Here is a 12,665-nt window from a genome sequence, read left to right as displayed (position 1 = left end):
AGATAGGGAGTTCTGCTGTGACACTGTGGGTTAATTTGCTGACTGAAAAGTTGGCTTGAACTACAAGTCTGCAGTTCAGGCTCACCAGCCATTCCTTTGAAACCCATACAGGGTTGCTATGAGTCAGAACTGTCTTTATGGCACTTGACAACAACAGTATATATATACATATATATGTGTGTATGTATACATATATCTATATATGTATGTATACACACACACACACACACATATGTGTATATCTAGCTGTCCAAGGTTTATCATACCTTCTTCCTTGCTTTTCCCAACAATGCATTTGTCATATTTCAGTGTGCCTGGATCATTCTAGATGTCCACCTCTGACATCAACTGTGCTGCGGTGTGGGCATAATTTCCAGGCTTGATGATTTGTTAGGGGGGCTTCCAGGACTCAGCATTATCATGACTGTGATTTATTATGATGAAATACTACAATACAAAAACCAGCCAATAAAGAAGGGGTCTGGGGCAATGTGCAGACATGCTTAATACCTCCAGCAATGGATTGTGACAACACATGTGAAATGTTGTCTACCAGGGAAACTCATTAGAGACTAAATGTCTCAGGTTTTTAACAGGGATTGTTCGTGTAGGAACTTCCCTACTAAACACGAATCACAGTTTTAGACTCCTAGAAGGGAAAACAAGAATTCAGAACAAACCATATTATTCATACAGTTTAGGCTTCTTAACATTTCTAGGAATGCAGGAAATTCTCCTGAAATCCAAATTCCTAGATGCTAAGACTTTCTAAGGATCCCAGTCTCAGGTCTACTGTAATTCTTACTCTGCACACTTTCTTTTCTAAATAGAATGCTTCTCTGAAACCCTATGTAGGGTCGCTATGAGTCAGAACCAACTCAACAGTACTTAACAACAACAGTCTTAGGAGTCCTGGTGTGGTGCTGTGGGTTATTGCACTGGACTACAACGTTGTTTTGAACTTCAAGGTCAGTGGTTCAAGCTCACCAGTTGATCCTTGGAAACCCTATGTAGGGTTGCTGTGGGTCGGAACCGACTCAAAGGCACTTAACAACAACACAGCTACCTATTCACAACTTTATTGCTCCAGATATTCTCTTTTACACCATATCCACTGCTCCAGAATTTCCAAAAAAATCTTGTCATTGCTAGACTTCAGTGGTCTATGGACCCATAGCTGGCTTCCTGGCTGTAGCCATTATAACTAGCCCTTCTCTGAGTCTTTGTGTCTGTACATGTTATATTGTTGTTGTTGGCTACTGTTAAGTGAGCGTTAGCTCAGAATAACTTTATATATAATAGAATGAAACCTTGCCTCGTCCTGCAGCAGCTTCATGATCGAGGCCATTGTTTGGCTGTTGTGCCAGTCCATCTCATGCAGGCTCTTCCGCATTTTCACTGACACTCTGGTTAGACTGGCTATTCTAACTCAGTAATGTGCTCGATGTTAAGGCTTCCAGTGGGATTGTTTTCCATCCAGTGGTGGTCCAATCAAACTCTTGCTGTTTTCAAAAGCTATAATGCCCAGATATAATATTGACTGTACATTACAAGTTGAAATGTTTCAACAAACTGATGCAGTGTCTTCTATGCCAAGAAATTTGGAAGATAGCTACCTGGACAACCAACTGGAAGAAATCCATTTTTTGCGTATTCCAAAGAAAGGTGACTCAGTGGAATGCAAAAAACACTGAACAATATCCTTAATATCACATGCAACTTAAATTTCTAAAATAATTCAAAACCAGATGTAGTGGTTCCTCAACAGGGAGCTGCCATAAATTCAAGCTGGATTCTGAAGAGGAGGTGACATTAGCAGTATCGTTGCTGTTGTCAGATAGATCGTGGCTGAAAGAAGACAACACCAGAAAGATGTTCACTTGTGCCTTACTGATGGTGCAAAAGTGTTCGACTTTGTGGATCATGATAAACTATGGACAACACTGCAAAGAAAGAGTATTTCTGAACATTTACTTGTGCTCATGAGGAATGTGTCCATAGATCAACAGGCAGTTGTTCAAACAGAAAGAATAAGGAGATACTGAATGTTTTAAAAGCAGGAAGTGTGTCAAGGTTGTATCCTTTCACCATACTTAATCTGTATTCTGAGTAAATAATCTGAGAAGCTGGATTACATGAACAAGACTGTGGCTTCAGGATTGGAGGATGACTCATTAACAACCTGTAATATGCAGATGACACAACCTTGTTTGCCAGAAGCAAAGAGGACTTAAAATACTTATACAGCCTTTAGTGTGGTTTGCACCTTAATGTAAAGAAAACAAATATCCTCACAAGTGGATCAATAAGTAGTTTCATGGTAGATGGAGAAAAGATTAAAGTTGTCAAAGATTTATTTGGGTTCACAATCCACACTCATGGAAGGCATAAATCAAAGGATGTATTGCTGCTTCTTCGCCTGGTGGAATCAGTTCCTACTCATAGTGACCCTGTGTAGAGTTTCCAAAGCTCTAAATATGTACGGATCTAAACTTAAGATACTCGGAGCAGCTGGTGGTGTTGAACTGCTGACCTCGAGGTTAGCAGTTGAACACATAACCCACTATGCTACTAGGGCTTCTTAAAGAATATATTGCATTAGGTAAATCTGTTGTACAGACCTTTTAAAAGTGTTCAAGAGCAGAGATGTCAGTTTGAGAACTAAGGTGTACTTGATCCAAATCGTAGTATTTTCAATAGCGTCATATGCATGTGAACATTGTACAATGAATAAGGAATACTAGAACAATTGCTGCATTTGAATTATGGTGTTGGAGAAGAATACTGAAAATACCACGGACTGCTGGAAGAACAAAGAGATATGTCTTAGAAGATGTACAGCCAGAATGCTCCGTAGAAGCCAGGAATGTGGGATTTCGTCTGATACTTTGGGAATATTTTCAGGAGGGATCGTTCTTTAGAGAATGACCTCATATTTGATAAAGAGAATCAGTGAAAAAGAGGAAGACCCCAACAGATGGATTGAAACAGTGACAACAACCGTGGGCTCAAAAATAATACTGATTGTGAGGATGCTGCTGGACCAGTAGTATTTCATTCCGTTACGCGTGAGGTTGCTAAGAGTTGGAATCAACTGGACGGCACCTAACAACCACAAGGTACGTGACAAGGTTTATTGAGAAAAAATTGCAACAAGGAGCAGCAGAGTACCTACACTATCCCAAGCTTTTACATAAGGATGCTTGGTATGGACCATGGAAAATGCTCCAGGGGAAGAATCCTGTATCCATACTTTGTAGAGATGCTCAAAGTGTCTTCTAGTAGGTTCTGACTCATAGCGACCCTCTATGGGGTTTCTGAGGAGTGACTGGTGAGTTTGATCTGCCGACCTTGCAGTTCAAAACAACCTCGAGGTCAAGTGTTTATCCTTTTCAGTGTCACACCAGGACTCCACATAATAGTTTACATTTATAGAGAAATTGGGAGGTGTAGGCAATTTAGATGATTTAGACCATTCTGGAACGATGAAGTTTCCTGCTTAGGGGAAATGAACTTGTTGGAGAGAGATAGCATCTGAAGGGTGTTCTCACTCCAGTATTGTGGTGGTGATGGTGGTTTTGTGTCATGGAGTCAGTTTCATCTCATAGCAACCCCATATATGGTTTCCAAGTCAGTAACTTTTACAGGAGCAGAAAGCCTCATCTTTTCCCCATGGAACACCTGGTAGTTTCAAACTGCTGACCTTGAGGCTAGCAGCCTGACTTGTAACCACTATGCTACCAGAGCTCCTTTCTAGTGTTGTTGTTGTTGTTAGGCGCTGTCGAGTCGATTCTGACCCATAGCTTCCCTGTACAGGGTTTCCGAGGAGCAGCTGGTGAGCTTGAATTGCCAACCTTGCAGTTCAAACGGCTTTGCAGTCTGGCGCATTAATCTGCCGCGCCACACCAGGTCTCCTCCAGTATTGTAGGGCCAGTGAAAGTTTCTGCCAAGCAACCAGACAGTGAAGGGAGATACCCACTGGGGTCATTCCGGAGAAAACATGTCTGTCTTCCGAAGTAAACAACAGTTAGGTTTTTTCAGTGTTAACATCCTTTGCTTCTTGTCCCATATAATTTACTTATATTGTAGTTTAAGTTCTTTTGTAGTTGTTAAGTACCATCGTTTGTTCCGACTCACAGCGACCCTGTATAGGGTTTCTGAGGAGCAGCTGATTGGTTTGAACTGTTGCCCTTGTCATTCTTAGTCCAGTGCTGATATTACAGTTAGTGCCACACCAGGAATCCAACTTACAATTGTTTTTGTTTTTTTTTTTTTTTAATGATAGGAGTGGAATGAAACATTTTCATGTAAGCATTATTTCCACATTAACTCACTATTGCTAAGTTATCCATCAGCCTTATTTTCTTTGTTGTTGTTGCTGTTAAATGCCATTGCGTCATTCCCATTCTGGGAGACAGTTTATAGAGTTTATGAGGAGCAGCTGGTGAGTTTGAACTGCCCACCTTGCAGTTTAAAGCAACCTTGAGGCCGAGTACTTACCCTACGGTGTCACACCAGTATTCCAACCTTTTGCATTTTGAAGATGTTAATCATGATGGCTTTTTACTGAATTTAAAAAAAAAAATTTTGCATTTTTATTTAAGGAATCCAAACTGGTTACTATGGAGAATTTTATCCATGATGATTACATTTTTAAAGAACAATGAAAATACTCATGAAAAAATTTGCCTCTTAGGAAATTGGAAATTTCCTATGAAATTAATTTTTAGAATGCTATTCAGATTGTTTTTCTTGTATACAGTGTACTCTACATCTTGTGACATCACAGATAAGAATGTCAAATGTATTCTCTTCTGTTTGTATTGATAATTTAAAATGCATCAATATTTCAAGAGTTATTTTGTGTGTGTTTTGAGCAGGAGAAAAGTTCCTGGAAAGAAAATCTCAAGCCTCTTTAAAAACAACAATGACAACAAGAAGGTTAAAAACAGGGCAGATGACAGGTTGAGCAGTTACAGCTGGGAGACATACTGTATTAGGAAGCATTGCAGGTGTGCATTATGTGGATATGTGCACAACAGACTGGAACTTGATTGGTGGGAACAACATGCAATGGTCACATCATAAGAATCACATCTTTTTAGAAGCAGGAAGAGATTTACTCTTTATGCCGCCTCAACAATAAGACCATCATGTAGACTGCTGGCAACATGTTTGGCTTAAGATTGTTGTTGTTGTCAAGTATCATAGAGTCAGTTCGGACTCATGGAGACCCTATGTAGGGTTTCTGAGGAGCTACTGGTGGGCTTGAACCACTGACCTTGCAGTTCAAACTGACCTTACAGTTCAGCACATTATCCTGCAAACTTAAGATACATGCTCTTAATATGATGCTGTACTATTGTCACATGGAGTTATGACTGGAAAGAATCTTAATCTAGAACAACGAATGACACAAATTTAGCCTGGCTTACAGGGTCTATTTAAGGAGCCCTGGTGGCATAGTGGGTTACATGTTGGGCTGCTAACTGCAAGGTCAGCAGTTCAAATCCACCAGCAGGAGAAAGTAAGGCTTTCTGTTCATGCAAAGATTTATAGCGTCTGAAACCCTATACAGAGTTGCTATGTGTTGAAACCTATGCCAGGGAGTACAGCAGCAGCAACAAGCTTTATTTGGAGTCTTGGTGTGGTGCTGTAGGTTAAGTAGTGAACTGCTAACCACAAGGTCTGTGATTCAAACCTACCAACTGCTCCTTGGAAACCCTGTACAAGGTCACTATGAATCATAATTGACTCAGTGACACTTAACAGTAAAAGGCCATATTTAGCAGGCTATTTTTGATAACTTACCAAAAATGGCGATGGAGAAAATAACTTATTTTATTATTTTTTTCTGTGAGTATAGACTGTGTCCCATAGCTTTTCTGTTAGTTTAAAAAATTTTTTTTGGAAATATGCCTATCTTCATTGCTTAGAGATTTCTTAGCTATCTCACTTTGATGAATGGATACTGCTTGCATATTTTTCTAGCATTTTTCATCTCTGCCTCCCCTGGATTGGTCCTTCTGGTTGTGAGAGACCATACAAGTGGGGAATGCTTGAGTCTGGGAATATGTTTTAAAATGAACCATTGTATTAGTATTTAAGGCATTGATCTTGGGATTTCCATATATTTGCCTAGATAGGATCGAGTGATTAATGATACGCACCAATAACAATTGGAATTCTGGTGTGGGCCTGTGGGTTAATGCGCCAGACTGCAAAGCCATTTGAATTGCAAGGTTGGAGGTTCAAGCTCGCCAGCTGCTCCTTGGAAACCCTATGCAGGGTTGCTATGGGTCAGAAGTGACTCAATGGCACTTAACAACAACAAACAATAACCATTACAAAAAGTTTATATCTACCTAGAGCTATGAGGTAATGATAGAGCAGGTGTAGTGGTTTTTATGTAACTCTAGGTATACTTGTAAGGGGTACTGGTGGTGTAGTGTTGGGTTGCTAACTACAAGATCAGCAGTTCGAATCCACCAGTCAATCCACAGGATAAAGATGAAGCTTTCAGTTTCTATAAAGATTTACAGCTTCAGAAACCCTACATAGGGTTGCTACGAGTCAGAACCGACTTGGTACAAACAGCAACAACAGGTGTACTTAAGTAAGGATCAGTTTACATTATGTGTTTGAACTATTTTCATATTTCAATGACCTAATGTACTTTTGGGTATGGATTAAAAAAAAATGGTCTCCAGAATATTGCTAGACTATTTTAAAACCAGCTGTCTTAAATTCACATATCTAAGAATACTTGAGGATAAGTTGCTGTCCTTATCTATTTGTGATAGGGGGTCACCTGTTCGCTTTAATCTTGGAATCTGGTTTATAATGCCACCATAAAAATTTTGTTGGTCATAAGTTAGATGTCTTTTTGCCACCAACCCAGTTTCACTTATATTCTCAAGATTGCCCTCCAAGTCCCTACTTCCTCCATTTTTAAAATTCAGATTCTGATATTTAAACATCATCTTGAACTAAAAATGTAAGATGGGTGGCAGTAGTTACATTTTTAAAAATTTGCCTCCCTGAGTCCACAATTCATAGAATTTTAGACACTTTGCAACAGAACTTCAGGTAAATTATATCAACTGGAGTAATAGTTGTTTCAATGAAGAGCCATCAAACTATTGTATTTGATAGAGCCAGGAATGCTTTTGTTGAATTATTATATAGGGGACAGATAGTTTGAAATTTATAATGTCATCTAAACTAGGCTGTTGAACACAAGCATAAACTGAGATGATACAGGCACGCCATGACATATGGTCCACCCTAGTTTTGGAATCCTGAAAGCTGATCTTGTGCTTACTGGTGGAGGAAACGAAATACCTCTTACCTTGAAGAACACTAACTTAAGCTTGATAATTGACTCTGGTGGAAGACAATGACCTTTCAGTGGCAAAATCTATGGAGAGATTTTTATTTTTAAAAAAATCTCTTCTGGAATTGTAGAAAAATAACAAGAGTTAATAGGGCTAAAAAGTAATTTCCAGAAGATCCTGTGTTCTATTTGGCTGAGCAAATCCTTCTTTACTAGCGTTTTATGAAGCTGGACACCTGTTTGTTGAAATATTTTAACTATGTTAATTCTGTGTTAATTAACTCTGTTAATTCATTTAAACCCAGAAGATATTAGTATTAGCTACAACTTGCTATCTAGCATCAATTTGATGTTTGCGTTACCAGTAATTAATGAATATTTATAATTGCTTATTTAATATCCTTATAGATTGTGACAATGATTTTTCAGTTGCACATTAAAAATATTCTTCACATAATCTAATACCAGATGTTTTGTAATTCTAAAGCTCAGAGAAGAAAAGATCTAGCCCTGCTATTTCAGATCTTTCACAGATCCTCAAGTCTCAACATAACTCAACTTTTTTAGAGAAACGAAAAGAAGTCTCATTCAGTGAAGAACTGTCCCATGCACCTACATCAGAGACCCAAGATAAATCATTGTCATCAGTATTATCCAGCAAAGAAATTCGAGCTTCACTGCCGGTGGGAACATTACCTGAAAGGAATGAAACAGTAACAGATCCACCTATGTCACATCCTGCTTTTAGTAAAAGAAAATCAAAGGATAGTGATACCTTAAAGGTATGAGCTGCTAATAATCACTTGACATCTGTTTATTCTGTATTGACGTACTTCTTTAATAGTTTGAATAAATGTTCATTTAAAAACTCATAAATATTTCATTGTTTTGACAAAATAAGAGCTTGCCTTTTAATACAACAGTTCTATATTTAGGATGCTTAAAGTAATGTTTAGGAATCAAAACACTATTTTAAATTTTAAGAAATTTCATTAGTATTAATTAAGATGTTGTGACCTACATTAGAGTTTTAATGATAAAGAAAAGATAAGAATCTCTAGTTGAGACAAGGAAAAATGGTTTTCATTTCAGGCTCATCTACAAGACAGCGATTTTTAGGTATTAAGATAATTATAATTTTTTGAGATAATTATTACATTAAGTAAATATTGCTGATAACAGTAACCACTACTCATCTGTCACTTTGTCCTACTGATGTTCACTTGTGTGTTGCTGTGATATTGGAAGTTATGCCACTGTTAGCTTCAATGCCAGCAGGGTCACCCATGATGAACAGGTTTCCACACTAAGACAGATGAAGAAGGATACTTCTGAATGGTTAGCCACTGAAAACTATGAATAGTAGCTAACTATTGTCAGCTATCGTGTTGGAAGATGAGCCCCTCAGGTTAGAAGGCACTCAAATGCCTCCTTGAGATTGTAGTAGATGTTGTTGTTAACTGCCATTAGATCTGGTTGTTCCTGCGTAAATTGGAATAATAGTGTTACTAAGCTGTCTTTTTGTAGACATATGGATATTATTCTATCAGAGCATTCTACTTCAGGATAGATCATTAAATGTTCTTTTCGATGAAGAATATGATGCCATTCCTATTCAATTTGTCATTTCAGCTAGTAATTGTTATGATTATCAGATTCAAAATAGCCAAGACCAGTCCATTTCAGCTCACTAATGCCTAGGGTATCCATCTTTATGTGCTTCATTTCATATTTGACAGCTTCCAATTTTCTACATTCATGCTTAGTATATTCCATATTCTGATTATTAATGAGTGTTTACAGGTGTTTCTCCTCATTTTGAGTTGGACCCCATCAATATATGAAGGTCTCGATGAAAGCTTTATTCCATTCACTTCATCAGGGTTAACTCAAGTTTGGGGGCGCAGCTCTTCCCCAGTTGATTTTGAATGCCTTCCAACATGAGTGGTTCTGCTTTCAGCACAATATGTGACAATGTTTTGTTGCTATACATCATGTTTCAGAATGCAATATTCTAGTGCTGACAGTGTTCCACTGCTATTCATAAGGTTTCAGTAGCTGAACATTCAGAAGTAGTCTGCCTTTCCTTCTTTCAAGTCTGTTGTAGTATGAAAGCTCACCTAAAACCTGTCTACCATGGTGTACCCTGGTATGTATAATACCCATGACATAGCTTCCAACATTACAGCATCACACAAACCATCCCAGTACAACAAACTAACGGATGAGTAATGGGAATCTAAAGTAGGATTATAATAATTATCAATACTTTTTTTTTTTGAGGAGCTATTTATGAGACAGTCACAATGTTGCCTGCGGTTCCTTCACACTCTTCAGTTTTCCCAGATGCCTCTCAGATTAATTTATTTTCATATTTCATTTAACATATTCAAACAGTAATGAAAAGTAACAGTTTTCTTCAATGACTTTGTAGATAAGAGTGAAAAACGAGGTTGCCTGTGAAAGTTAAATAAGTAAAGTCCTCACTAGGATAAAAGAAAGTCAGAGAGCGAAAAGCAACAGTAAACACTGGTTGAAACACCAGTCAAATTCCAACTTCTGAGACTATGTTAACTACTTATGGCAATCATACCCTAGTAAAGGTTTACCAGGCACCTTCCCAGTGGTTCTGATACTTGGGTCCATGGGTTGAGGTAAGGACCCTTAACATTTAGCATTTATCAGCTTCTGTTATCAGGGTCTCATGATGAGGTGAAAATATCCAAGATTTATGCTCTTCCTGAGATGTAATTAACCTGAAAATAGTGAGTGTTGATTGTATCTTTGAGTTGGTTCTACTCCATAAAATGTAGAAAAAAATAATTTACCTAACTTTAAGATATATAATCTACAATTATTTATTACATCTTTTGTTATTAAGACTGGTGTTTCAGACGAGAAGTTGCAAAATAAGGATGAGAAACAAACATACCAAGGTAAAAGTTTTTTTCTGTTTTGCTAGATGAAAACATATTTAATTATTTTGTTCATTCTCATTGTATAATTATAGATAGATAAGGGAGGGCATTATTCAACATACACATGACTTGTTGCACAATCAGGTAGCCTAGAAATGTATTGTCTTGAATGTATTGAAAAAATTATGTAGACATTAACTTAATTTTTTGGTGAGTTAACATTCTAACACTTGGAGAGTCTTTCAAGTAAGAGTTTTGTAAAAGAGAAGTGATAGCTTTGCCTCAACCAAATAACAGAACATAGTCCTGTGAATTCTTGATTTACTATTGTACCAAAATTTACTTTGGTATAGTTGTAAAAAGTAATTTTTTATTTAAATAATTAAATTAATATTTTAACTAGGTTCTTTGGGTGTTTGATTTATAATATTTAAAAACAGTGGCAACTGTCATTTCCAACCTACATGCCTTTTATATCCAACACATATCTGACTGCACTGGCCTAATCTTTCAGAAGTTAATAGTGATTCCAGAGCATCTCTCGTCTTTTGTATTTTTAAATGGAAATGCCTCTATTGTTTCATCTATGATGGCTGGTTATTTGCATGAGAGAAATAGTCCTCATTATGGTCAGATAATATTTTTTACTCACAGTTTATTATGAATATTAATTTGAAATTGAGCTTAATCAATTGACTGCTTGACATCAGCTGAGGTAATCAAATTGCTCTTATTCTTTTTCATAATCACAATGATTATGCTAATGGACTGAGTAAGCCATTTTTATGCAAACCTTTTTAATATACCATAAATGTCTTGATATTATTTTCCACCCAATAAAATTTTTTAAATCGTTTTTTAATTTTTATTGTTTTTGCCTAATAGAATATTTCTTTTTCAGATTCTCTTCTGTCACTTACTAGTGATTTGACTTTTGGCTAAAATTTCTATGCCTCATATTCCTCATCTGAAAATGAGGAAGATTAAGTAAACTTACATAAGTTATGTTAAATAGATAAAGTGTTTAGAACAGTGTCTGCTGCATACTAAGCCATTATTAACTATCATTAGTATTTTGGATAACTTTTAGATGTGTTTACTGTAAATAGTAGCGTAGTGGTTATGAATCAGGCTGCAAACCGCAAGGTCAGCGGTTTGAAACTACTAGCTGTACCGTGGGAGAAAGATGAAGTTTTCTGCTCCCGTAAAGATTTACAGCCTCGGAAACTCTGTGCAGCATCACTATGGATCGGAACCGACTCAATGGCACGTAACAACAACAGCAACAACTGTAAATAGTATATAATTTCAAATTTTAAACACCTCACCTTGAGTAAACTCATTTTTTAATGGAGTAATTTAATCTTTTAAAATATAGACTCTTAAATGATATATATATATGTTGTTGTTAGGTTCTGTTGAATCAGTTCTAACTCACAGTGACCCTATGCACTAAGTGTGATACGTATGTAGTTTCCAAAGACTCTCCTTGGAAACCCTATACAGGGTTGCTATAAGGCAAAATTGACTTGAAAGCACTAAACATTATCAGGATCTTTACAAATCTGACAGTGAGTTGAACAAAAATCACAAAGTTGAAAATATGTGAATGAGAATCTGAGAATGATAATGATAACAGCAGCAAATTACCAGTGTAATATATTACTAATAGTAAGATGTACAGAACAAATATGAATAGCCCTAAGTGCAGTTAGTTGTAACTCAAATACTGGTTAAGTTAAGGGCTACCTGGATATGTTCTTTGATACCTTCACGGTGGCTTTTAGTTCTGTAATTGCATTTTAAATTTCCTTGCATTGTTTCTTTATTTTGGTAATCTTCCCTTACATTCCTGATTTTATTTTAACTTGGCATTTTCTTATGTTTTTCTGAACTATTTTATGGTATAGTATCATCTTTTACTCTACCGAGGTTGACAGCCCTGTCTAAAAAATGTTTTCCTTGGATATTTGTCTCATTTAATGTTTTTTGACATGATGTTAAGATTCTGATGGTCACCTTCCTAGTGTTCCCCTTATAAGTCTATAAGTTAACCACAGGGTTAGTGGTTCAAATTTACCAGCTGCTCCTTGACAACCCTATAGAGCATTGCTACGAGTCAGAACCAACTCAAGGGCACTTAACAATAATAATGGCTAGGTCTAGGCTAGGCCTAGGGTTTGGTGTAGTGTCAGAGTAGGGTTAAAGATAGGGTTTGGGGTAGGGCTAGAAGTAGGACTTGGCCTAGTTTTAGGGTTACAGTTTTTGTTGGTGGTTGTGTGCCATGGCGTCAGTGCTGACTCATAGTGACCCTGTATGGGCTGTACATCTGAAGCAGAAAGCCCACCTTGTAAACCACTATGCTATAAGAGCTCCTTAGGGTTGCAGTTGTTGTTGTTGTTGTTGTTGTT

General features: G+C 37.1%; 1 protein-coding gene across 1 annotated transcript in view; it reads left to right on the top strand.

The window, feature by feature from the left end:
- LOC102819007 (putative leucine-rich repeat-containing protein DDB_G0290503-like) overlaps positions 1-12,665 on the top strand; it is a gene marked incomplete at its 3' end in the record, with an annotated part of 310,097 nt that overhangs the window by 172,092 nt on the left and 125,340 nt on the right. The window contains exons 13-14 of the mRNA XM_006877591.1: positions 7,824-8,118; positions 10,218-10,272. Coding sequence (XP_006877653.1) covers positions 7,824-8,118; positions 10,218-10,272 — 350 coding nt within the window. The remainder of the gene's footprint in view (positions 1-7,823; positions 8,119-10,217; positions 10,273-12,665) is intronic.

The sequence above is a fragment of the Chrysochloris asiatica genome, unplaced genomic scaffold (genome assembly GCF_000296735.1).
Source record: "Chrysochloris asiatica unplaced genomic scaffold, ChrAsi1.0 scaffold00532, whole genome shotgun sequence".
Taxonomy (NCBI): Eukaryota; Metazoa; Chordata; class Mammalia; order Afrosoricida; family Chrysochloridae; genus Chrysochloris; species Chrysochloris asiatica.
Note: the sequence above shows the minus strand (reverse complement) of the source record. Positions and strands in the feature narration are given on the sequence as shown.